The 27,711-nt window shown below is 39.3% G+C and overlaps 1 protein-coding gene across 6 annotated transcripts in view; it reads left to right on the forward strand.

Moving 5' to 3' along the window:
- Positions 1–27,711, forward strand: part of ARHGAP21 (Rho GTPase activating protein 21) — a 117,769-nt gene that overhangs the window by 41,816 nt on the left and 48,242 nt on the right. For all 6 annotated transcript variants that reach the window (XM_084510265.1, XM_084510267.1, XM_084510269.1 and 3 more), the window contains exons 2-4: positions 4,399–4,581; positions 10,243–10,267; positions 23,765–23,857. In XM_084510265.1, the coding sequence (XP_084366391.1) occupies positions 4,399–4,581; positions 10,243–10,267; positions 23,765–23,857 (301 nt within the window). The remainder of the gene's footprint in view (positions 1–4,398; positions 4,582–10,242; positions 10,268–23,764; positions 23,858–27,711) is intronic.

Genomic DNA, 27,711 nt, shown 5'->3' on the forward strand with positions numbered 1-27,711 from the left:
GTGGCTTATGTCAATGGTGATCAAAAAAAATACTGCTTGATGGCTGTTGAATCAGGAAAATCAGGTGACACCAACCCATTTTCTGTTCAGCACACACACATCTAGCCAAGCTGCTGTTTCAGGCAGCACGTTTCTTGGTAGACGAGCTGGTAGCTGAACATGGTGAAATCCTTCTGAAGCAGGAGGCGACTTGTGTTTATCGAGCTGTTGGGAGGTGACTCCACCAGTCAGTCTGGTGTTTTTGGTTTTTTTTTTTTTTCTTAATAAAGATTTGGGCTTCAGAAAATGTAGCTTGGCAAACACACTTGCAATGAGATTTTTATTTACATAATTTATTTGTGAAGTGTTCCGGATGATTACAGAAAAAAGTTAAACCCTAATAACTAGAGTAAATGTGAATGCCAGTCCTAAGTGACTTGAGAAATAATTTTGAAATTGTTTGCCAAATACAAAGGTAAAATATGCATGAAAATGGAGTGATTCAGTGATTCACATTACTCACACCAACTTTAAATTGTTTTTCATGTTTTTTCAAGGATCGATAGCTCAAGGTATAATTATTTATTATGTTCCCTATTATTCATCTATGAAGATAGTATTCAGAGCTCAAAGCATACCTATTTATCTGTTTAGACAGCCAAGAAGACAACTGATAGTTTGTGTTGCAATTGCTTACGACTGTCATTGGACTGAACTGTTTTTAGGATGTTATTTATACAGATCTGGCTGTAAATTGCTTAGAAGACAGAAAATGAGAGAGGCTTTGGAGGCCATGCAAGTTGTGTGTTTCTTTTTCATTTTTAAGACCGATAAAATGAGAAATTGCTGTTTTGAGATTTACTTTTATTTCGACATAACACTGATGTTTGTAAATAATCAGATTTACCATTTTTACATAATTCTATAGACTGTGCTAAGCTCCTGGTGATTCATGCGCTTCTTTCAGGTGCCGTGTGATTTTTCATGGATGCTTTCATCACTCGGAAAAACAGGGTTAAAGGCAATATTCAAAGCACAGTATGCTTTTTATAGTGTGTTTAAGCATCTGCTATATGTCCTTGTAATTGCCTGTAACAGGAAATGATGTTTTGAGATACTTTGTGTAAAAAGCTCATATGAAGCAATCCTGGGGGAAATGATGCTTGAATCATTTTTAGTAGCCTGGGATTCTTCAGTCCTTGAACTTAATTGTATGCGTTCTGACTTTCACGTTGAACGTTGAATCTGTAGAGATTCAGTGTTTTACTGAATGAAGCATCCACATCTTTTAGTAAGGAACACAGCAAAACAATCTTTCATTTGTTAGGTTTTGTGTGAAATGAAAATAAAGCATACGTATTTCTCTTGAAATGCATGTCAGTCTCCTCTAAAGACAGATCACCTCAAGGATAGGAGGTATCTACGTATTTGTAACTGGCTTACCATCACTTTTGGCTCAGAAAAAATACCACGTAGGATCCCTGCTTTCAGTAACATTCTTGCCTGTGCAAAACATCATCTGTTTCTTGCCTGCTGTCTTGCACCCTTGTTTTGTTTGTGCTTTTGAAAACTTTGCTTGTTCCTTTTTCAAGCCGTCCCTGGCAAGGGATATTGCTGGTGGGCGTGCTGTGGTTGGACCATTCACGGGGTGACTCAACAGATGTTGGCTCTCTTCTTTGTAATTCAGATTCCTTTTTGTTCGTCGTGGCGGCTGGGAGCTGCTGTCACTGACCACGTCCCACATTTCTTATTAATATTGGCCTTTTCTGTTCAACTGTTGGCAGCCCTCGCGGGCGCTCCAAGGATGGCATGATGATAACCTTTAACTTCTGGCCCGTTCTTTCAGGAAACGCTGGCTTGCCAGTGCAATACTGGTGTTTATGGGGAGCTGTCAGTTCAGCAACTTGCCTGAGTGAGAAAAGTTCACTTGAAATTGCAGGGGAAAGAGAGGTGGTTTCTCACGTGAGTCAAATGAATACCATGTCTCCCACCCCTCAGACCTAGGGAGGTTTGGCTGCATTTTGATCCCAGGTTACAGCAGATCTGTAAGTAAACCACGGTGATCAGTTGTCATACCCACCACAACTACCTTTAGGATAATCAGGGAGGCTTTTATCAGGGAAAAAAAAAAAAAAAAAAAAGTCCTCTGCTTTTCAGTGCTACATTTTGTCTTTGCCCATAGTGAGGTGGGGATCAGGCTCTTTGCTTGAGCACCAAGTGATAAGATGAGGGGAAATGGCCTCAAGTTGCACCAGAAGAGGTTCAGGTTGGATATTAGAAATTTCATTACTGAAAGGGATGTAAAATACTGGGGAAGAGGCTGAGTCACCATCCCTGGAGGTCTTCAAGAAACGTGTAGATGTAGAACTGAGCAGCATAGTTTTAGTGGTGGACTTTAGGACTAGGTTAATATTGGACTAGGTGATCTTAGAGGTCTTTTCCATCCTGAATGATTCTCTGATATAAGTTTGCTGATTAAGTATCCTTAATGACAGATATTTGCTTATTAATTTTTTTTTGATCTTGTGTGATACCTTTATTATTTTTTTTTGATTGTTCAAAATGTCTCCAAGTGTTGTCTATAAAAATGAAAGAGAAAAAATGATTGCAGAGAAGGGGTAAATAGGTGGATTTCTGCTTGCTTGTCACTTAATAGAGGAAGTTGCTGTCGTCATGGTGTTGAGGCCAATGGTTTTTATTGGGAGCTACTTGTTTTGCCATTTTAATGGGATGGAAATCATCATTTTTAATTGTGCAATTTTCTGTTCGTGTCATGAGAATGGAAGACTGAGAATGTTTGTGCAAAAATGAGAAAGTGTTCAGAAGCTGATGAGCTTGGTGGGAAACACCTCAATAACTGACCTTGTAGGCAGGCTAAAGGGTTACGTAGCATTTAACTTAAAGTTCAAGCAATGCAAAGATTAAATTAAAGCCAGCCTTGGCAGTTCCACAGCTCAGCCTAATTTCTCATTCATCAGTTACCTCGTTTCAGTCTTTTCTGTTTTACACAAATGCTTCAAAACATGAACGAAGGTGATGGACAAGGACTCGGTGATCAACTCAGCTGAGACTGAGTTTCACATTTTTCTTTCCAAAAATCTGAAAATAATCCTTCGTGTTCAGAGACTGTTCAGAGAAGCAGAGCGCCGTGGGGCTGCTCTGCATTCTCCCAGTTTTGGTTTCCATAAGCGTTTCTCAGCGTGGCTGCAGCACCAAGACCCTTCGCCATCTGCATGGTTTTCCTCCCTGAGCACAGGACGATCAGAGGCAGGGAGGCTGATCTTCGAAGCACTGAGTAGTATTTCTTTGGCCTCCCTGCAGCTCTAAACAAAATAGGGGTTTTCTGAGCTGTCCTTCCTGCAGAAGTTTCCTCGTGACACCCCTTGCTATCACGGTGGAAGTCAGAATGCTTCGTGTTTTCTGTAGGCATCGATTGGAGTTGGCTGGGCCCACCTTACCAATAAGCACTGCTGCATTTTTCAAATCCCAGCTGTAAGGGATTATTTTGGAGCAGCCCAGGAAGAAAACCAAGCAGTAAATTCTGACACGTATCAGCCAGTTGCTGAGCCCCAGCAGCAGAGCTACAGAAGGACAAGAAGACTATTATTTCTGTTTGAATACCTTTTGAATAGGCTATAGGCTCTGGTATCTAAATTTGTTTCACGCATCGTTGAACTAGAATATTTAGAGGAGGGTCATAGGGTTTTTGCATGCTCTCTTTGTATGTCTTCAGCTTTTGATTCGGATTTTATGAATGATGTGGCATGCACTTTAAAATGAAAGATTTCATATAAGGCTGAGAAGACAAATATTTTTAATAATAAAAATATTTTTTCATAATCATATATTTCTGAGTCATGGATATATAGAATTACCCTTAAGAAAGGAACAAAATGTCTTGTTTCTGATGAAGAGCTGGGATTGCAGTATAACTGTAGTAGGAATCAGGCCTTTTCACATACGTATGCAGTGTTATAATACTGAAATGTTCAGAGAAAGTAGCTAAGGGTGGGAAAAAAACACACCAAACAACAAACAGGTGAAGTCAAAGATGAGAAAAAGTGCATCTCAACGAAGAAGCCGAACCAGTTTTGTGCATTCTTCAGTTATTTCAGTTGTTTAAGTGAGGAGTAACTAGCTGAGAAAATCATGCCTGTATTTGAAGTCAGGAAAAGGAGCTGGTGTCTTTGTATGCCTGTGAGCAATGTGTGGCCAGAAATGGAGTCCCAGAAGACAAAAAGAAAGCATAATTTGTATCGAAGTAAACTAGAAAGCAAATAAAATCCATGCTGTACACATTCCTTGAGGTTCATTTCAGCCTTTACACTATTGAACATTTTTCAGGTGCACAAGAATGCTTTTAAAAATACCCAAATTATAACTTACATTTGGTATCTTTGTGTCTCTCTTTTCTTTCAGGCATCAAAAAATAAAGATGGGAAAGAGCAGAGTGAAGCTATATCACCATCAGAGGAAGAAGAAACTTTCTCTTGGCCTGGTCCAAAAACTGTCGTGTTAAGGAGGACATCTCAGGGTTTTGGCTTCACCTTAAGACACTTCATAGTTTACCCTCCAGAATCTGCAGTTCAGTTTTCTTTTAAAGTAAGTGACTATTTATTTATTTACCTAAAGCCAGTGTTACTAATTTGTATACCTTTTAAATTGCATATTCTAAGGAAGGGGCATGAGTTGTTGAATTTTTTGTTTTATTTTCACTCTCCAGAATTGAAATCTGTTATACTGTTGTCCTAAAAGAACAGCCTGGAAAAAGAAATTAGTTTGCCATAGTTTCTGAATATCCTAAAATTGATGGATGTTAGAAAGAGGATTTTTTTTCTATACTTCGTTCTTTCTGCTGAAAAGTACAAGACTCTTACAGTTCCCATTTAGTCAAGAGACAAATATATACCGGTCTATACTGAAGAACAACTTTCTGAACTTAATAAGAAGTTGTGTTAAAATACTTTATAGGTTTCATTTAAAGCAAGCATTTTAAAATGTTAAGCAGCTAATCAGTGTGCCTCGTTTAAAGGTTGTGTGCATTTCCCTACATGACTGAATCAATGGGACGTTGCTGTAGTGCCTGGCACTGAGAAGTCTGTGGAATAGAGATTTGAGTATCAAGAAGGGATTTTTTATTCTAGTGAGTTCAAATAACATTTGCTTATTTTAAAGTAATCAAATTTGAGAATTCTCATGATACACCCTACCTCTGAGGTTTTTGTTTGTTTGTTTTTTTTTTGCTTTGCCAGTTAGGCAGAGAAAGAGATTGATGTTAAGATGGGGGAATGAGTTTCAAAACTTCATGCTCATTTCAGACAGATAATTGATTTGTGTGTCTCTAATTGCGTCTTTAGCTGAAGTTGTCTTTTTTTGCTTATCTTCAGTCGCTATAAGAAAAAAAAATTCCAGGGGAAAGTTAGTACACTTTTCCAGTTAACTTCAGCTACAAGCAGGCACGCGGACCCAGCGTTTTTCCCCTTAACACAGAGTCACTGAAGCTAACTGTAAATGAGACTATTAGCTGTATTAGGTCATCCCAAAGTTTCTGTTCTTCAACATGGGTTACGGAGAGTCAGCCAAGAGCAATCCCTGATTAAATTCCAATGTGAAGAAGAAGGAGAGTGGGGAAGCCTTAGCTGAGCTGCACAGATGAGTACGTGCACTTATTAGCGTCTCCTGATAACCCGTATTTGCATTCTAGGTAAAAGTAGACAGCATGAGCAGGATTCAACTCCTTAACTGAGAAGTGATTAGATAGGTTTTCTCCTGAATTTCTCAGAGATCTACTGATACAGATGATACTGTTTCCACGTGCAAAAGGACATACGCACAAGGGAGAGCAAATAACACTGGGGGGGAGGAGGGAGGCAATGTCATCCATTGTCTTCTCATTCTCATCCGATGGTTCCTGAGACAGAGACCCAAACAATACAACACTGAGCTTGTTATACCTGTAAATCTTGAATGTGTCTTGAAGTTCTAGCTCCCTCTATTCCTGCAGGAGTTTCTCCTTTGGTATGGCAGAATCTGGGTAATTCGTTTCCCCTTTTCTGCATGGTTTTTGAAAAGAAAATCATGGGGTTGTTGGATTGATGTAATACCTTTATTCAGGCATTCAGTTACCTCTGAGGATTATGAGGTTCATTTGCACAGAGCCCTGGTAAGCACTTCTGTAAATTGACCTGAACCATTATATTCTCTTCTTCCTTTTAATGTCCATGAGGTGGCAGAGAAGGTAACAGATGTGCAAAATTATTACTTCTGGGTCTTAATAAGGTGGTTTTTATAGATGTCTATGTACCTAAGATATGTAAAGAATGAATTCCATTTACTGTCAGCCTGATTCTATAAGGCAAATCTGATTTCTGTGCCACTACTACTTGAACAAAGATCATATTGGTTACTGGCTAATTGTAGACTCTGTCATTGATTCTAAGCTCAAGAATTCATCTCTCTTTTCTCACTGATCAAAAGTGTAAGGGTCTTAGGAGGAGGTGCTCCTTTTGTTTTTTTGGTAGTACATGTATAATAATAGGAACTCTGATCTGGCTTTATGACTGCCTTACATCGTCTAGCAACCTTGTCCCTTCCTTACATCAGAGAATGCATGCGGTTACCTCTGATGTAAGGTAGAGGTTACAGCTGGAAATTAAAGCTGTACACAACAGCCAGTGTTACTCAATCCCCTACAAGTTTCTCATTGTCACAGCCTTCGTTATTTCAAGTGGCAACTTGATGCTCTGGCTTTCCCTCGAGATCAGCACAGAGGTCTTTGTTTACCTTGGGGAAGGCCTCCTGTTGTAGCTTTGATTTCTTTCAAGGTAGTCTTGTTCTAATTCCTCTTAACCTTTCTGCAAGTCAACATTAATTGGTAGTGGCAGTAAAGAGAATTAGAAACCCATCTAAAAAGCTGTTAACATGGTCAGGTGAAGTCCTTTGGGGAGAAGAAAAGAATCCTCGCATGGGGGGAACACTGAGTTATCTCAAGGACAGACAGCACAAAGCTCCTAGACTGCAGGATGTGGTAAAAATCAGACCACAGCTGGAAAGTCCATGGCAATGGAAAGAAAAGCTTCCGACAGGCCAAAGGAGGCTGCAACTTGGAAAGGCAGTGGGGTGAATTTTCTTGGAAGCAAAGAACTCTCCTCAGATGATGCAGAGTGCAGAAGAGTGGGTGTTCCTTCATGTAAAGAAAAAATAATCTCATTTCTGTTCTCTGCCTGGATGTATTTGAGGTGCTGGATTTTTGTTTGAATTTAAGAGGCTCATTGTGACACTAGTCTAATAAAAGGGTTTATTTTGTTTTAGTGCTAATAAAAAAAAAAAGTACTAATGTACTAAAATTCTGTTTTGTTCTTCATGATGCTACTGATTTTTTCCAAAAAGAAAGAACTGTTTAAAGCCTGAATTAAGTAGGTTGAGTTGTGTTAAACCAGGGGATGTAGGGTTTGGGTAGGGGAAATGGCAAGCTCTAGTTGCAGATATTTCTAGACCTTAGGTGTACAAAAAAGTCACCAGGTGTACTGGTGACTTCTCTTGTCACCAGTGAGAAATTCCTATTCCTGTCCGGACAACTGGAACCAGTGCTCTAACTGGCACTGCCACTTGTGTACTGCCTGAATAAGCAGGGTGAGAATGAGTATGAAACAATTTAGTGACAAGGTGACGATGACCTGGAAAATGGCATAGGAGAGGCTTCCTTAACGCTTTGTTTTCTTCGTTTATGTTTCCATCTGACTGGAAGTCACATTTCCATCTTGCAGTCTGTAAAGGGATTGAACCCAATTGCTTGTAAGCAATTTAGGGCAACATCCCTGCATATTCTGATACTAAATGCTAGTATACTATATTTAAGGTTATGGGTCGCTAGCAACTGCAGACTTCCTTTTAATTTCTTTCATTTGGTGTTCAGTATAGACATAGTACAGGAAGTCTAGGCCAAATTCAGGATATTGTGATAACCTCTTGTGTATTTCACAAAACGACTAATAAACTATAAGTTAAAAGTGACATAAAGGAAAGAAAGTGGGACTTAACAGGGAATATACTCCTGTAAATCCCCCCCTTCTTGTGCCTGTTTCTCAATCTAATCTATTAGCTGATTTATAAGGATTGTGATAGGGAAAGGCAATGGAAGGAAGTATTATTTGGTAGCTCTGTTGGGAGGGGCAGCCCTGGGTGAAGGACGATGTGAAAGATGATCTTGTAAACTGAGACTGCAGTTAACGCGTTGTGTTTTGGCAAAAGTACTTGGCTGTGCTTGTGGGGCTGCACAGCAAACAGGACACGGGGAATAGCTCCACGTTCAGCAGTAACCCATTATGTATCCTCCTGAATTCCCACGTCTCATTTTCATTACGTGAATAGTGTGTGGAGGATTTCTTAAGGTAAAGTTACAAGAAGCCTTCATTAAATTATGCTTTGAACATCGGATGATTATTAGGATTTCTTCGTCAGCACCACATTTTTGCATATGAATTACATTGTACAAATTGAATCAGCCTGAGAAGCTGGTAGGTGATAAATGAATGTATTTGCTTTAGGTGTGGAAGCTGCATATTCTAACGCCTTGCAAAGTGTAAAAGGTAAATGTAGGAGAGAAAGCTAATTCCAAAACATTTGCATTATAAAGCATTCAATTTTTAAAGGCCTGAGTTTGTTGGCTTGGTACAACGAAAGACTAATGTTTTGCAGGTGTTTCTTTTAACAGACCTTTGCATGCCCAATGACAAACTGACAAACCCAGCACGGTGTCTCATGTGTGCTGGCAATTCTATATGAACTATCTTTCCCCTTCCGTAACTTTTTGTTGATAGTGTTAAACAAGGTAGCCTGCCCTAGGTCTGACCCATATGTTTGGGCTCTGATGTAGTCCTCAGACAGGACTATTCAACATAAGGATATGCTGTTTGCTGCTACCAGAGTTGGGGTGATAATGGCCATTAATTATCATGACTTTTAAAAAGCCAAATCGGTACCAGATCTCTGTTAATTCGCTGTTTGTTTGACACTTCTGTGGTTTCTTTTAAAGCTCCAGCAGGCATCCTGGTAACTTCTGTGCTATTGTAATGTTTTGTGGTGCAGGCTGTACTTCACTTTTATGTCATGAAAGAAATGCCTTGCACCTAGGAAAGACTTCTGTCTCATCCTCATTATACATGTATAATACAGTATTTCTATCTAGGTCTCTCTCTCAGCAAGTCATCTCCTCTTGAATAGTACACTCAGATCAGCGTGCAATTTCTTTGGGAATATTTAATATGCAAAAGTGATTTGTGTTTACTATGAAAAGTTAGAAATTCAGATTGATCCATTTAAAAGTGGGAGGACATGTATAGGTGAAGATCACTTCTGCAATCATCCCCTTGCTCCTTGTTTCCTTAAGGGTGAGGCTGTTTTAATTACCAAAGGTGAAGTAAAATGTTAGAATTACTTTGTGAGTAATACATATTTGTCTAAGGAACTGTATTTAGGTGGAAAATGTATTAGTCCATGAAGTCACACTTCAGGGAAAAAAAAAAGGCACATAAATAGGCACATGTTTTAACCATTTTAGATGGTTAAAATGGTAGATTTTTGCTGAAGAAGAAATTAGCTCTGCTCTTTCAGAAGCCCCTCATCCATATTAAAGTACTGACAAGAAAGCTGAAATAAGTAATCACATGCTATTTTAAGCATGCCCTTCTCCATCAGTACATTCTAGTCGAGTTTTTATTTTTGAAGGACTAATTGATGCATGGTAGTTAGGTTTGTAAATACAGTGCATTAACCAGAAGGAAAATCTTCAAAGTTTTTCCAAAATAGAATTTGGGGTAAATATTTTTTCTCTAAGCAGAATCACTGAAGGCAAAACAAACTTGATATTTCAAATTTCAGGAAGAATATTGAGAGCTTACAATTTTTTTGTAAGTATTAAAGAACTCTAGCATATTTTTTAACTTTGTAGATGATGAAAGTATAATCTCTCCTGCCTGGCTTTTCAGGGTGGAAACATACTTGCAAGAACACACAATGCAGTATTAGGCTTCATGACAGTGTTTTGTTTTTTTTTTTGTACATTTGCTATCAGATAATGCCTTTCAAGTTGTTTCTATGGGGATGTTTCATGGAACAGTTTATTTTTTTCATAAACAGGGATTATGCTACAATTTCAGAACGAAAGCCTTAATACCGTTCACTTCAAATCCTCATAGCTTACAGATGCCTGTGTATTATTTCCATTTAGTGAATTTTTAATGTGCCCTCTTTCTTTTTCCTTAGGATGAAGAGAATGGAAATAGACAAGGTATGTTGTGTTTTCATTCTTTTACAGGTCCAATATGTTGAGCATTTATCTCTAGCTATGTAATATACTTCACAAACTACCTAAGAGTTTAAAATGTAAAATGGTAATTGTAAATGTAAAATTACTGAGTATGACTTTCAAGCTCTTTAGGGAGTTTTGTGGCATCAGAGCAAAAGAAAGAAAATGTCTTTTAGCTTTACCTATTTAGTTTATGAATTTGCTACAGTTGACCACAACACGTGCTGTATGTATCGCTTGTGCCCCACGTATTGCAGAATTATACAATGGTTTGGGTTGGAAGGGACCTTAAAGCCCACCCAGTCCCAGCCCCCTGCCATGGGCAGGGACACCTCCCACCAGCCCAGGTTGTCCAAAGCCCCATCCAGCCTGGTCTTGAACACCTCCAGGGATGGGGCATCCACAGCTTCTCTGGGCAGCGTGTTATTTTGTCATGTGTTTGAGAAGGCAAGAAACCAGCTGTGTTCCCTTCTTAGTGCCAAAGTTTTAAACTTTGTTTAAAACAAAGTTTTAAATTGATCTGCATTTAAGCCCAACAGTTCCCACAGTTCAGCTGTTAAAATACTACAAAAAGGCTGGGTCTGCTTTCTATGTTTATAATAAATGTGTTTTAAAAAAGGAAAGATGCTGTATGGTGTTGAGACTGATGATAAAAAGTGTTTACGTATGGTATGCAACCATTTAAGAAATGATAATAATAAAAAGTACTATCAACCTAATAATTGTATCTTCAGTATTTAATAGTATTGATTTAATTTATTTCATCATTTTCAGTACTTTGTGATTTTCATGTACATTTTGAGATCCATGAAATACGTTTCAGTGATGTCAGATAAAATGTGTGAATAAAATCTTGCCCTTGATTTAGGAGAGATGGAAAAAAAATCACTTTCTTCAAAGTTGCCTGTCAGTTCCCGTCCTTTTTCATAGCTTTCCCTGCATCACGTTGCTTCTGTCTGCTCTCTTTTTTAAAATTCGATTAAAAATTGGAGCTGTCTTATTTCCAATTTAAATTCAGCATTTAGCTGTTTTCTCACCCATACCTCTTCTTTGTGCTGGTATCTCTTCATTTCATTTCAGGGATAACAGATGTGTTGATTCGGGTGAGAAAATTAGGTTTTCAGGTGGAGAGCCCAGTCCCACTTTCCATTTTTCCCATTCTGTCATGACTGCAAAGTATACAAAGGATGGAGGATTCGTTGCAGGGCGAGTGCAATGTGCAGTGCTTTAGTTTGTTCTTAATGGGGGGATCAGTGCTGTTGTTTGAGGGTAGGTAAGTACCTCAGTAAGGTCTACCCTGTGTAAACCTGGGTACCTTTGTGCAGAAACTGCACAGAGGGAATGCTGATTTTACTGGGGGGCTGCAATCTGCTTTTCGTTGTAGTTGAGAACAGTACCTAGCTTCAACATGCACCTAAAAATCTCATTTAGCTCAGAGGCAGGGAACATCTCTGAACGTCTGTTTCAGGCTTTTTGTGTAGCTGTTACATATTTGAAGCGTTCTGGGAAATTCAGATTTAATTGAATTTTCTTATTCTTTTCCAGGGGGTGAGGGGCAGATGCAGTCATGCCTTTCATTCTCCTGGTGTTGCTCATTTGCATTTACCTGTTTGTTAAACAGTGAGAAGTCAGTGCCTTCCAAATCCTCCTAGCTCCCCTTCTGCCTCCCAGATCTGCTGCCACTTTTTCTTTCCGTTTGTCAAAATGGATAAAGAGAAATCCCTTTAGGAAGGGAATAAAGTTACTGCTCTGCCAAATGTGCCTGGGAGGTGCCACTTGCGTTGGAGAGGAAGAAGCTCGACAATATCCTTCTCATAGGGAGAGGTGGATCAGCTAAAGGTGTGACCGGGGGTCTGTTTGCCTTAGATGCTCATCTGGGATCTGTTTTTCAGTAGAGGGACAGCAGCGAACAAGCATTTACTTGGGTTGTCATGAGACCTGCGCAGGTGGGAGCAAGATTACTGTCTGGAATTTTTTGTGTAGCTACTTAAGCTATGAATCATAGCTCAACTGCTGCGTGTTTATAGCACTTTAGTACATTGGATGCCTTCAAATACAGATCAGAGGGCACAAAGCATACCTGGATAAGATAATATGCTAATTATCAGAAAAGTGGAGTTTGTGTTGTGTATGGAAAGGGAAGAAATGACCAAGTCAGTGGGTATAGGTGTCACCTGAACTTAACCTACCAGTTTTGTGTATCCTAGTTTAAAATTGTGTATTCTACCTGAAAAATAACAAAACGGGACCAAAAGCGTTAAGATCTGGTGTGACTTTGGGTGGAGGGGAAGGGTTGTTAGGCTGTTCCTATTGACACTGCTCGAAGCTGTTCCTTTTCCCCAGTGAGGAGAGTGGTTTGTTTGTGAAGAGAAAACCAGGAAAAGTATTTATCTCATTTTCCATACAACATGAGATTAATTGAGCAAAAGCAGGTATGCCTGAAATTCTCTGAAGGATTATTGCAGGGATTCCAATTAACACTGGGAATTAACCCAGTAATTAACACTGGGAAGTTAAGCAGAGCTGCTTCAGCGTTGCAAGGTGTGTGCTGGGCTGCTGGCACTGCTGAAGCCCTGGCTCTGCTTCCACAGCTCGAGAGCAGGCGCGCAGTGCCTTGGGGGTCATACAGAGGAGCCATCTAGTGGAAAGTTTTAGGTATTTTCCTTCAAATTTGTTTAGAAAACTTGCCTCTGTGAAGCTGTGCTTCAACAGTGAAAATACCTTAAGTATTTTTCTTTTGGAGCCTGTAGATGGTAATTAACTTGGGCTTTCCTCTCTCAAAGACTTAAGCTGAGGGGGGTTTGAGCTGTTTGTTTTTGTGAAGCTGCGTTCCAGGGCAAAATCATCACTTTTCTGCTCTCAGTTTTGAATGAAGATTTCTTGTTGCCTGCAACTAAAATGCTTTTCTGACAGATGTAGCCTATTAGACTATGCAGATCTTTCTTAGTGGATTCTGTTAATGCCAACCGTCCTGTATTAACTTGGAAGTATTTTTTAGTGTGTTTTGAGGATGGTATACCATCAGTATTCTTCCAGTTCTTAGGAGTTTCACTATTAGAAATTTTTATTTAAAAGAAGTATCTCACAGACAGAAATCTTGCAGAAGATCTTTGCAGGAATCTTTGGAGACAAGCTGAAAAATACCTCTAAATCTATATGTGTGCTTAGATAAAATACATATAGTTTGCTCTGTCAATATGTGGCACGTGGTGAAAGGGGAAGCCATCTCCCTTTGAGCCATGGCAGTGTGCATTTGATATGGTGAACGTTTCATCCTTCAAAGGCTCCTTGAAACTGTAGTTGGCCACATAGAACTTTAGTATATATTGAATGGTTAGGTCAGTTTTTGTAGCTTGTTTTAAAGTGTATATATATAATTTAATGTAGATCATGACTAAAATGAACAATTCTAAGCATGTAGTACTAGTTTCGTAAATGAATTTCATCTTTGTTTTGAGAGCTAAGCTATATTATGTTTGGTGCAGTGTCAGGAAGTCTAGTATCATGATGATCTAGTATCATTTTTTTAATATAATGTTCCCGCTTTATCTCCTGTTTCTGTGTAGAGGTATCTATAGCAACTAGCAGCTCATCTTCCCAGCAAAATGAAAGGTGAGTTAGGTATATTGCTCAGTCTCCTTTTCTGTAGAGACTATAAAGGCTGTGCACCTTCTAGTGAGACTTCAGACATCTGTTTTCCCTGGCATTTCTAGATTGTTGAATTGCAACCACCAGATATTGTTTTGATGTGCCTAACTTGGATTAAAGTTTGTCCTTCAATTTTCTAAGCTAAAAAGTTGCAATTTATAACCCGAGCTCCTTCAGCTCTATAAAAGTCAGATTTGATGCAGAACGTTTTGGGGGAATAGCAGAAAAAAATCAGGAAAGGCGTCTTATTCCTTCCTGCTGCTTATATAATGCATTGTGTGGTTTTGATGTTTTATTTCTTTAAACAGACTATTTCTGTAATGTGGTTTGCATCCTCCCAAGGTTTAATTTAATCCCCACAGTTTCTAACATCATCGTCTATTAAAGCTCAGTGTGTTATGAAATAAACTAATTGAGCCTGTGATGATGAGAACAGGGTAGATAAGGGACAAGAGACTGAATGTGCAAGCCAATATTTGGAAAGGTCAGTAGATTGCTGGTCTGATGCAGTCTTAAGGTATATGATAAGGGGGTAGGAGTGAGAGGAAAAGAGGTAGGTAGTGCCATGGCAAATTGCAATTTTTTGTCCATCTTTGTTGCAACTTTATTTTTTACCACTGAGTGATGAGTGCTGTAAAAGGGCTAGATCAGTTTTTGACGGAGATGAGAGCCTGATAATTCCTCTTTTACGCAGCTCTTCAGATTTTTACTAGAAGTCAATGTAATTTCCGTGGATTATCAGGAGACTCTGTAGGTTGGGTACAGCAGGTATAATCATCTGAATGGCTGTGCTTGCTATCCAGGCATGGCTGGGTGCAGCTTGCTCTAGGTGGCCTTGCTTGGGCTGGGCCTCCAGAGGTCCCTTCCAAGCTCAGCCGTGCTGTGCTGTATCTATATGAGAACTGCATGAATCAGTCTGGACTGCTTCATCACAGTTTGAAACTTCAGAGTGTTTCATTTAGATTTGAGAGAATTGGGAAGAAAGAAAAACAACACGTAATATCAATGACTAATGCAGTGGGAAAATACACTTTTTGAGCAAGCCTGTATTTAAGCTGAAACTGTTACATCTTTCATAAAAACGCCAGAGGATTCTCTCCCTTCTCCCTCTCTCTTGAGGGTGGAGTTGAGGCTGTGTTAGTCAAACGGTTGAAGAGAAGAGCAAGCAAAAGAAGAAATACCATCGTTGGGTTGCCTAATCAAAATACCAGAGGAGTTTTAAGTAATAACAGAATGTATTTTTCCTGAATCACAGAATTGAATGCCAGGTGTTTCAAAGCTAAACAACTCAGCAACACTATTTTACTCATTACTGTCCTCATTTAGAGGCTCATCCTTGGCACTGGGTTTTGTTTAGTGTTTTTAGTTGAGTTACTTCATGCTTGACAGTGGGTGAAATTAAGCTCTGTTGGGGCCTGACTGGGACCTTTGGGCTCCTTTTCTGTAACAGACTGCTCGTAGAGAAATGCTCACTATGCAAGAAATGCAGTTTGCAGATTATAAAATCCAAAATTGTCTTTAGCTGCACTCTGTAAAATGTCATCCTGGCAGTTTTAAGGGCTTAATTTTTAACAGATACTTAATTAAATCTAAGTTCTGCTGTACATTCAGCAGTCTCTTTTTGAGAAGCTTGGGAGATGAGTAGCAGGTTTTTTGGTTCTGTAATCATTTAGAAACATTTGCCCCACCGTAGCCATACCTATTTTTCCTCCCTTTGTCTGAAAGGCACCCCGATCTGAGCTGAAACATACGGAGTGAAAATGCCTTGGATATCCAGGAGCGTATTTGTAAGTTTTCATGCTCGAGAGAAATGTTTCCTCGCCCTTGAGTCAGGCATACATAAAAGCCTGTCTTAATTATTAAGCTGTTTCACAAGGTGGGGGATACAATATAAAGATGAAAGTCACCTTTTCTACCTGCTGAGCAGAGGGCCAGGAGCAACACCCAGCACAGCCACCTGCAACTGTTCAATTAAGGGGACAGATGTTTGAGGGAATTTAGTTTTCTGTCTTTTTTTTTGTTGTTACTTTTTATTTTTAGATCTTTGTTTCAAAAAGTGTTCTGCAAATTGTTAAGAAAACTTTGTGGCTTTTAATCAGTTTCTGTGTTCTGAGGATTTCTAAGCACGTTACAGGTGCCTTGAAGAGGAGGAGCAGCATGTTGTTAAAAAGCAGATTCTTAGGAGAGACTTCGTAAGAAAGAGCCGTGTTATGCCGTGTCCCTAAACACTTGCACGTTTGTGCTCTGCAGGTCAGAGAGAAAGGAGAGATGTCAGTGGTAGCTTTTTGCTTTTATCAAAATATAAAAGGTTTGTCAGAGAGGTGCTCTTTGTTGTCTGTGACTCAGATGGTTTTTATCTGACTGTCTTGTATCAGAAGTTTAATGACTGCAGAGAAGTGATGTGCTTGTTGCTTACCGTGTGTCAGTGGATTTGATAATGTCACTTCTGCCACGTCCTTTTCTTTTCCAGATACATCATAGAGCAGAATAGTAACTCTGGTCTGCAAAGTGTAGCTTACAAACAACTGAAGGTTCCAACATGTGGTGTAACGCTAGGTGTGCTCCTTGCAGCAGCAGTATTCCAGTTTAGCATTTGAGCAGATGAAGCCAGAACTGGCACCTGCACAAAATTAATTTCTATGTCTAGTTCTGGGGAAGTAGGAGAAGTTTGGGTGTTTGTGACCCCCAAGTGTAAATCAGGTACAAATGCTAACACTTCTTTACTTCTAGTGTTGTGTTTCAAAATAGTCATTTTTTGAATTCCCTTTCATCAGGGAGGAACGAGCACATCAGAATTTTGTTATTTTGCAAATCAGGTGGCTATGGTAGTAGTGTATTCCCCTCTGCCACTTGTGCTATTCCAGACATTTAGCAGGAAAGCTTCCTTTTGACTTCAGTTTGAAACTTCTTTTTCCCTGTCGGACTGCGGAGGTGGCACTGACTCGTAGTCTCAGCTCGTAGATCCAGGTAGCGTAGAGGTTAGATCATAAATGGTGATAAATACTTGCATTATGAAGAAATGCTGTAATTTGATTTGACATTAATTGGAACATGAGTTGAAACAAGATGCATTACACTTGGGATTCTGTAGATTCTACTTTGATCTTACATGTTACTCAAGGTAACAATTATTATTATTCAGTTGAAAATTGTTGTCTAATTACAAGATTTGCATACAATTGTGAAAACTTAAGACCAATTTTCTTAACTTTTGTTGTTTAGAGTAATGACTTCAATATAAAGACTCTCCTGAGTCCACAGTACCTTTGTTTCAGCCAGTGAATTTTTGCCCTGAGCCTTCTAAAGCCTCTAATGAACCACCTTCTAAATAACCTTTTTATTTCCTTATTTTTGATGATGCTGAGTGTCTGAAGTAAAAGTTCAGTAAGAGTTCAAAGTTACCTTCTCTAAAGTCACAGTTTCATTTGAATAATGTAACTTTGAGGGAGGTTTTTGTACTGCAAGGAATATTTGCACTGCTCTGTTAGCAAAATTCCCTTACTGCCTAGACGTTAACTTGAGCTACAACCTACCCTGACTGGTGGCCATTTACTCAGGCCAGAGACTTTTGTGCTTTATGAACATTTTTTGTCTTTATGGGCTGTTTTTCAGGTTTTTTTATTGCTCTTATGTAAAACCTCACCTCTGTTCATAGCTGAACTTCTGGAGGAATTAAATATATATGAAATTGCTGTTCACAGAAGTCAGGCTTTCCCATCTGTACTGCTTCCCTGCGGATGTGTGTTCCTAGCAGCTCACGTCTTTTGCCTGTTCTTTTGTGGACAGAATGTCTTGGTTTTTGTGTTTTGTTTTTACTTGCAGTTGAAGATTGGGGGAAAAATTGTCTTACTTGCTGGTAGCCTCCAACATAATGCTTAATTAAGTTGCTTACAAACGTACAGAGGAGCAGGGAGGAGGCAAAGCAGTATGCAGCAATGGGTGTTGGAAAAACACTGGCAAATGAGGCTGGATGCATGACAGAGTAGTAGTTATGAGCTGCTTTACTGTTTGCTATATTGCCTTGTAAGGAATTGCTGATATGCTAAAAATAAAAAATCAGTTCAATATTAGGAAAATTCAGAATCTAATCTGACACTGTTGTATGGAGCTGGAGAACTTCATGAACAAGTAATGCTGATCCTGTGCTCTGGGTGGTGGATCTTGGAAGGAGGTCAGTTCTGGCTCACTGTTTTGGCAGCATCTTGTTTTTGCCTGATGGTTGGAGCCAGGCAAGATGTTGGTCTGTGCTACAGCAGTTTATTTTGTTATGCTGAAGGCTAATGTGTGTTGTGGAAGGCTAGGCTGGGCTGGAGTTTTGTCTGAAGCTGGCTGCATTGAAGTGCAGGTGGTGATGCCTCCTTGCTCCTGCAAGGACAGCACAGATTGTTTCTATTCCAGTTAAAGTTAGCGTTGTTAATCTGGTTTGGGAGTCAATGACAAGTTTATATTAGGTTCAGTGAAACAGTAGGTTTCACTGCATTAAGTGGTTTTTAACTGTAAGCATTTCTGTGCCCAGAGGATGTGGGTGGTGGCGTGGTGGTGGAATTGTGCATTTAATTAATGAGGTAAGAAAGGTCACTTCTGAGAGAATCTGAATGGACATCCATCTACTGTGTAAAGCTCCCGCTGCTACCTGAATGAGGATCACATCCAAAGAGGGTTTTTAAATAAGAGCAGGTGCTCTGGGAGTATTTGATTTATTTATTCCCCTATGGAGAACTGAGAGCTGGAAGATGCTCTGTCAGGCTGAGCTGTTCTGGGGTCCCGGTGCGTTGGGTGATGTGCTCCTGCAGAAGGAGTTTAAATGCAAAGGAAATGGGTAAGGACAAGCCGGAAAGTGGTATTGGCTATTGGCAGCTTGTGGCAAGAAAAGGCTTATTAATTCCTCATAACGAATGAGGCATGCTGATTGTAAAATAAATCTTCGTTTCCTCCTTGCCTTTTGACCTCTGATTGGAATTTTTTCTTGCTAAAACTTCATGGTCATGTTGTGGAAAACATGAAAAAAAAAAAAAAAGTAACTTATTAAATGAATGGCCTTCAATTTTTTTAATTCACTAATTATTTAGATCTAAGTGACAGATGCTGATTTCATATAAGAGGTATCTGTGAAAGAGGTGCTATGATACATGATTCACTTACTGGATGTTGGTCCTCAAACAAAAGTCAGTACAGTGAAAAAGAGTGATTAAGTGAATGCACACTGCAAAAAGGGCTTGTACTTAAGTAATAGGTACCAAGCAGTTCCTTCTGCAGCTTAATTGTGCATTGCTTATTAGTGCTACATAAAAGGCTTGGCTAATTCTGTTGCCGTTCCATTACTTAGGATTTCCATCTCTTGCCATGTAAAAGCGTTCTTGGGCAGTTATTCATATCATAATTTCAGTAAGAGTAACTTCAACGGCCAATTTCCAAACAGTTTAACTCGGTTTCAGGGACAGAGATAAGCCAGTTTTGTTTAGCCTTTCAGTAAACGTTTCCTTGCTCTGCTTCAGGATAGTTTGTGGTCTGACCTTGGTGTGTGATGGTATAAGGGAGAACTGTCTTATTTAAATGTTACACCTGTAATATTTCCTTCTGAGATCAATTCCTTTCTTAAAAATCAATTTGTTAAATGGAGGGGTTAAGTCTTGAGACCTGAGATAAATTGTTAGAGTGCCAATTTTAGTTGAAATTTGGTTCTGTGATGACTGATGCACATCTACAAGATTGATTTCCCTTAAGCTGGTCTGAAGAAATTATCATTAGCTGCTGCTGTCATAGAATACTTCTTTTAGCTTTGCTTGAATTTCTAACTTAAAATATAAGCATATGCTTTGAGACTACACATTGAAGGAAGTTCATTTATTTGCTTACTGAAGGAAAGAAGCTTTGGGTTGTATCCAAGTATGCAAAAGACTAAAGGAGAAATGCAGAGCATGTATTCATCTCCAGAGCTTTGGAGTCCAAGGTTTTCTTCTTGCCTTTACTTGTAAATGGATATTACTGACCCGTAAAATGAACCTGTAAATGTAAACAACATGGTAAACTTTTCAGCCTATTTTTTTCCCCAAATTTGATCTTAATCTTTAACATGGCCATACATTTTTCTGCGAAGATGAATATGTTCAACATAACCTCCTTCTGCATGTAGGACAAAGAACTATGCTTAAGATGTTATCAGCTTTGCAAGTCGGTCTGTAAAACAGTTGTGAAAACCCCAAGTGACTGCCTGTAGTGTGGAAGAACTTCTTTGTGTAGCTGCTGGTGCTCTGCCAGCAGGTTGGTCAGAAATCACACGTTCAGGGAAGACTTCAGTCTCTGGTCTTCATAAATGGGTTCAATTTTTTCTCCAATTCAGCAGTGGTACCTGTGTTAAAGGTCTTCTGTAGTATTGAATGGGAATAATCTAGGTGCTTGACCTCTTGCTTTGTGTATTCGGGCAAGCACAAGCCATGAAGTAGCATTTGAGTGCTAAGCAAACAAGCAGTAGATCACTAGCCCTGACCTGCCTAGGGAAGGCAGGTCAGAAAAGAAAGGTCAAGGGGAGGGTATTTCCCTCTGATAAATGAGAAGGAAGAATTGATAATGAGTCATGGAAAAGGCTGAGGGACTCAACTTCTGTGCCTTGGTCTTCACTGGCAGTCAGGCTTCCCTCAAGAAGTTTTTGAGGAATTCTCAAGTCCTTGAACCTCTAGGCAGAGGCTGGGGAAGCAAAGTCCCTTTTACCGTAAGGGAAGAAGAGTTTTGAGACCAGCTGAATAAATGGAGTAGGTACAAGACTCTGGGCCCTGGTGGCATGCATCCCAGGGTCCCGATGGAACGGGCTGAAGTAGTTGCCAAGCCTCTCTCCATCACATTTGAAAAGTTGATGGAGGGACTGCAGCAGTCAACAGGGGAATACCAACAGATGTTGTCTGCCTAGATTTCTGTGAGGCCTTTGATGTGGGCACACGTGACATTGTGATCTCTAAATCAGACTTGAAGGGTGGACCACTGAGTTGATAAAGGGTTGGTCTAAAGGCCGTGCCCAAAGAGTGCTGGTCAGTGGCTCTGTGTCCAGGTGGAGGCTGCTGATAAGTGGGGTCCCTCAGGGGTCTGTCCAAGCTGAGTGGTGCAGGTGACACCACAGAAGGAAGGGATGCCATACAAAGGGACTTGGACATGCCTGAGAGGTGGGCCCACGTGGACTTGTTGAACCTCATTAGGTTCAAGTGCAAGGTGCTGAACCTGAGTTGGGGCAATCCCCAGCATGAATACAGGCTGGGCAATGACTGGATTGAGAACAGCTCTGGGGAGAAGGACATGGACAGCCCAGAAAACAACTGGATCCTGGGCTTCATCAAAATAAGAGTGACCAGTAGGTCAAGGGAAGTGATTCTCCCCCTCTGCTTTGCTTTTATGGGATCTCACCTGGAGTTCTGCATTCAGCTCTGGGGTCCCCAGCATAAGACAGATGTGTACCTGTTAGAGTGGGTGCAGAGGAGGGCCACGAGGATGATCAGAGGGCTGGAGCACCTCTCCTGTGAAGAGAGGCTGAGGGAGTTGCGGTTGTTCAGCCTGCAGAAGAGAAGGCCCCAGGGAGACCTTACAGGGGCCTGCCAGTACCTAAAGGGGGCTACAGGGAAGCTGAGGAGGGATTTGTCAGGGGGTGTGGTGATGGGACAAGGGGGAATGGCTTTAAACTAAGAGAGGGGAGATTTAGGTTAGATATAAGGAATAAATTATTTACTCAGAGGCTGCCCAGAGAAGCTGTGAATGCCCCATCCCTGGAGGTGTTCAAGACCAGGCTGGATGTGGCTTTGGGCAACCTGGTCTGGTGGGAGGTGTCCCTGCCCATGACAGGGGGTTGGGACTGGATGGTCTTTAGGGTCCCTTCCAACCCAAACCATTCTGTGATTCAGTGTTGGGTCAGGCATTGAGTGTTTTAAATTATACGTGCCACAGGAGCTCCATTACTTTTTCTTGTCACTGTTGGGATTGTATCTCTTCAGTAACACGTCACGTGGCGACACCGGGAAGGTTGTTTGGTCATGTAAGAGGTTGTATTTTAACTGTTCACTCTGAAGCTACCTTTTGCATCTGGGGTAAATTATTCTCTGAGCTTGTCTAAATTCGCTGTAATGTTCCTGCCTTTTAAAGGATGAGACCTGCCTTGTGTTCAGTGTCTATTTAAATCAGCAGATTAATAATGACAGACATTAGCTTTGCCTCACAGAGAGCATTTTGTATGTCTTGTAGCTGTGTCCTGCTAATCAAATTCAAAAGTATTTGGGGACTGAGCTGCCAGCTGTTTTTTGATTTATAATTCAGTTGTGTGTATGTAATAGCTAGCTGATCTTATCAAGTCAACTTTTTGTTGATTCTCCACCCATTCAGAGTTATTTTGAGAATAAGGCCGTTACCTGGTTTTTGGTAAGGTGGCAGGACCCAGGTTTTTGGTAAGGTGGCAGCTCCCAGGCTGGCTCACCATGCAGCCTCCAAACGGTGGTGGTTCCCCAGCTGAATGAGTGGTATAGGGGTGTAGGGAACTTGGGGGGGACCAGGGTGGTTATGGCTAGCATGGACACATGTTTCTCTGGCTGACACCTTTGAGGTTCCAGCACTGGTTCTGTAATGCGCATCTCTTTTTTTTTACAACTTGGATTAGAGCTGTCAGGAGACACAGGTTACACTTTGCCCTGAACTTAGTTTATTGTGTAGCAGTCTGCTAGCAGAATGGAAACAGGGTTTGAAAAATTTTATTTTTGTTTCTTCTCAGCTCCTGGCATGAAAAATTAAACTAATGAAGCTGTGTAGGAGCTGTGAGATGGCTTACCCCGTTTATATGCAGATGTAGCTCGGGATGGCATTACTGTATTTTAGTCTGCAGTGTAACTGTGCTGGTTTTTCATTTGTATTTGTTTAACTGTGTTCTTCTGCCTCCCTTTCTCCTCCACATCTTGATATTCAGAAGCAGTGGCTACTTCAGCTGACAATTGCTTAGTAAACGACTGTAAAAGCACAAGGTGCCTGTGTTCCTGGAAGCATAAAAAGTAATTGAATGCTGAGAAGGCGAGAAGATAAGATACAGGGTTTCTAACTACTGCAGGCTAACTTTATTATGTATATACAGATGTGTACAGTTCATGTGCAGACATAATTTAGTTTGAAGTATATGTTGCCTTTGGAATTTTGATAAATCTGCAGGAAAACTTTAATCTTGGAGCATCTGAAAAATATGGTTAGAAAATCAGTGTTACAGTTCCTTGAGGACCATAAATCAATTTTATGGTTCTCACTTCTAGGGAAAAATGTTAAGGTTTTATTTTTTTCAATTTGCACTACTAATTCTTACTCTGGCTTTATATCTTATGCACGATAGGAATCCAGAACAGGAAGGAGTATTTCTTACTGAACAGTGTAGGCATCAGCGTGATGATGAAGTAGCAAAGACATCATGAAATGAATCTGGGGAAGAAAAAAAAAAAGAAGAAAAAACTATAAACATTTAACATAACATATTCACAAGTTTAAGCTCATAATTGTGAGCATTCTCGCCCTTCCCGTGCCCTGACACCCAAAAGGTCTTTAGCACAGCCGGAAGAAATGCTGTCTGTATAGTCATAGATAGAATTATCTAGGTTGGAAAAGACCTTCAAGTTCAAGTCTAACAGATCATCAACCTGACCTACCAAGTCCCATCACTAAATTGTATCTTTTCCTTCCCTTCCCCCAGATTGGATTTTGGTATTCAGTGTATTGATGAACATGGCTGGATTACGTTTCAAAACAATTCTTTAAAATGAAATCATTGTAATGCAGTATAATTCAAGACTTAAAGAAATACTCTTTTTTATTTTTTCTTTTCAGGAAAACAAAGGAATAGACTGGAGCCAATGGATACCATATTTGTTAAACAAGTTAAAGAGGGCGGACCTGCTTTTGAAGCTGGACTCTGCACAGGTACCATTCTTCTGCATGTTTGTGTACATGGTGTAGAAATACATACACATTTTAAGCTACTACATATAATTTTGTCTACCATTAAACCTTCCTTGAGAATTCCAAAACCCTTCTTTTGAATTGTGATCCAGTGTTTTTAACCTCAAAAGCAGCGTTGCATTCTCTCAGGAGGTGCTGTGTAATACTTATTAAGGCATAAAAGTCTTAACTAGTCTCGTATACTTGTTCATAGTTGTAAAATAATAAAATGATTAATAAAATGGCATATGTAAGCTGCTATTTCTTGTGCTTTATTACATGTTAATAACCCTAAAACATACAGGTTTTTGTCCTTTAAATTATTTTATCTCCTTTAAGTGAAATGAGAATAATCCAAGTCTGTCTTTTCTTCCTAAATTTTGTTCAGTTGTTTAATTTAATCTATAACCCCTGGAGCAGGCAGTATGTTTTTTTTGTGAAATGCCAGGTACTTTGTCACACCCTTACTTAAGTGCTGAAGGAAAAAAAATGTATGTTAGAGGGGGATGTCTTAGAAGTCATAAAAGTACACTAAGTTATGTAGATGGATACCACTACAGATTTTTCTTAAAAACATGGCAAAGCATACATTCTATGAAAAGAAGCTAGTTTGTAGACCTAGAGGGATGTTGATTTTTTTTTTTGAAAACAATTGTGTACATGTATTTGTCTGTAATAGAATAATTTTTGTATGTTTCCTCCTAAAGAAATAAAAACATTCTAGGATGATCTGCAATTTAAAAACAATTCTAGATCCTACTTTCCAGCATATGGTATTTTTCTTTTTTAACTCTTCCATAAGTGGTTATTTAGAGGAGGGTTACTTTGGCATTATTTTAATGCCATTATATAAAGAAATGTTTTGGCTTGATAAAATGCAGCATATGTTGAAGTTGTACTGAGGAGCCATGTTAATTTCTGCTCTGTTCAGTGTTTGCCAAATTGAAAGAGATGAAATCTGTAGAGAATATTTTTATCTTTAGGCATAGAAGAGATTTTAGGAGCCCAGAATGAAGAACAAAAAATACATGCAAAAAATATTTTTAATGTACTGGAATATTTTAGAAACACTGGTAGTCATTGTATCTAATTGGGTCATGCCACTATTTCTTGTTTAAAACTTGAGGTTGAAATATTACTGTATCTCTGTCTTGAAATTACATTATAAAGCACTCAGGGAATGATTAGCAAGGTAGATTGCCTAACTTCTAATACAGACACTATATATTTATTTTGTACAATTATCTATATTTCGATTTTATTCATTTTTTATCCAACTTGGCTTTATTTTACAGTTACATCATGGAAGGAAGAGGCTTGAAAAATCTAATACTAGTTTAGGTAGTTCTGCTTTTTAGCTCTTATTTCATTGCTGAAGGGTCCTTTACTACATAATACTGGCAATCTTAGCCCAAGCTTGACTACCCAGAATCAGTAAGCTGTGTTTCAGGACCTTACCTGCCTGCTACTCACCAGAAAGCATGGTGTACTCTTGTAAATTTGAGGGAAGAGGGTACAGTATCTTAAACGTAAGACAACTTCTTTTGAGTATTTTTGAATGCTCTTTTAAGGTTATCTTGGCTGCAGTTAGAAAGATCATACTTCCCGTATTTAATGTCTGATATATTTCATTAAAATGAACATATCTGTGAGTTCCAAGTGTAAGTATTAGATAATTATTTTTATCGAAGTAGAGACAGCCAAAACAGATCCACGCTTCCCATAACTTTGTCTTTATGCTGTGGTTTATACATGTATATAACCAAGAATACGAAGGATTAAAATCTGTACAGAAAGAAAGCTGTTTTAAGTGTGTTTAAACACTTTTGATCAGAGGTTTTTAATGGGCTGCTGGATTGCTATGAGAAAAATTATACGAGAAACAGCCTTCATGCTTCTATACCCTGTTTTGCCCTACAGCCACTAGCCTTGCCTTTTTTGCCCAGAAATGGAGCAAAATCGTGTTCTGCAGCGTTGGCTGCCACCACTTCTTTCAAGTAGCCAGTTCTGCAGCGTGTCCCACTTGAGTTTTTTTTGCCAGGTTCTTGTTCTGGTTCATTGGGTGCGTGCTTCAAGTAGCCTTATTTCACTGCTGAGTTGCTTTGAAATATAAACACTGCACAAAAGTAGGTAAGGTAATATGACCTACTTGCAAGGTATTCCTAATTATATTTTTCAATGGGAGTACAGAGTGAAGATCTACATCTGTGGGCAAGTTCCAAAACAGCCTGGAAAAAAAAAGCCAGTTTTAAGTTCCAGGGAAGAATCTGACGCATTTTGAAGAAGTCTTGCCATATGACCTAATAGGACAGGGGTTAGAAAGAACATTTTTTTTGGTACAGACCATAACATTTCTATCTCCTGCAGCTTTTTGTAAGGATGTATTTTGGTGTAATCTCAAATACTTCAAAATTAACTTTATTTTAATGAAAATTGAGCTTTTCAGCCTAATTACTTAGGGTGTCTGTATGTATACAACACAGGGATGGGGATTACCATATGTTGCAGATGCCTAGCAATCCACAAGACTGACGGTAATCATTAAATGTTGCCACCAGCGTTCCTTTTATAGCTTAGGAAGGAAGAGAAAAAAACTGAGAGGGGTCTTTCATGTGAAGAAAAGGGTGATAGCCAGTTTAAAAAGCAAACTTGTATGAAGTTGAAAATATTGCACCAATTTAGTTGCATTATATTATCACCAAATCCAAAACAGTCAGCAGATCCATGTGGGTTTGTAAGTCTCCATGGGTCTGTACAGGGAACATCACAAAGGAAACATGTTTAGAACATTATTGCCACTGAGTCGGGCTGAGTCTTCAGTGTGAACTACTTTGTCTTTGATTTGGTCACACCAAAAACACACAAAAAGCTTTCAATTTGTAAAGCAGCACTGGAAAAAGCCACTCCCTTTGTCTCTCTTCACATGGATCCTTTTTTCAATTCTTCTTCCAGCAGCTTTCTATAGTCCTGCCCCGTCTGTAATCCTTTTAGAGACCATTTTCTCCTCATTAGTAAATTCAGCGTACTTTTCTGTTCTTCTGATTGGAGATGACATGAATATATGACATGTTTTTGTTGAAGGAATGGGATGAGTTCTTCATCAAAAGTTGAAAGTAGTTCACAAGGTGAAAATCCTTGTCGTGTTTTCGTAGTGATATATGTGCTACTTAATTTATGGTGAGAATGAAACTCTGAGTGAAGAAGGTACAACGGACTATTAGGAGAAATCTGATTAAAAGTGATATGAGGTCTAAAGATTGATCTATATGGATAAGAAAAAAACCCATTACGCTGTCCAAGAGGCACGAAAGAACCAGTAATGTCTTGGAAGCAACCCATATTATTTTGAGGAAGGAAGAACCTGGAGCACACTATTTATTTCCTCTCAGAGGAAAGGAGTATGAGACGGTGGAACTTCCCGATATTAAAAGAAAACTGTACAGCTATCATTGTCAGTGTTCTGAGCTAATACCCGGTTTTGTTTGGAATGAAATATCTACTTAGGATTTGCTTGAGAATTAAGCATAGTTTGCAGTACTTGATATCACCCATGGAAAACTTTACTTTGAAGATGGGATGCCTAAGTGAGCCTCTGATATAGCTTATGCCTGCTTGTGGTTTTCTTTCTATGATTTTCTAGGTGATTTATTTGGAAGTTTAAAATAAGATATCTTATCTGAAGATGTCCTGTGAAAAGTGTAGGAATTTGACATCATGTATATGTTTACATAAAATTTTATTGCACATCTTCAATTTTCTTCTTTTCTCATTTTTAAAAAAGACTAACATTGAACTTAATGTATTGATGCTGCTTGTTGTGAGATACAGAAGTGCAA

Source organism: Aythya ferina (assembly GCF_964211825.1).
Source record: "Aythya ferina genome assembly, chromosome: 2".
In the NCBI taxonomy this organism is placed as follows: Eukaryota; Metazoa; Chordata; class Aves; order Anseriformes; family Anatidae; genus Aythya; species Aythya ferina.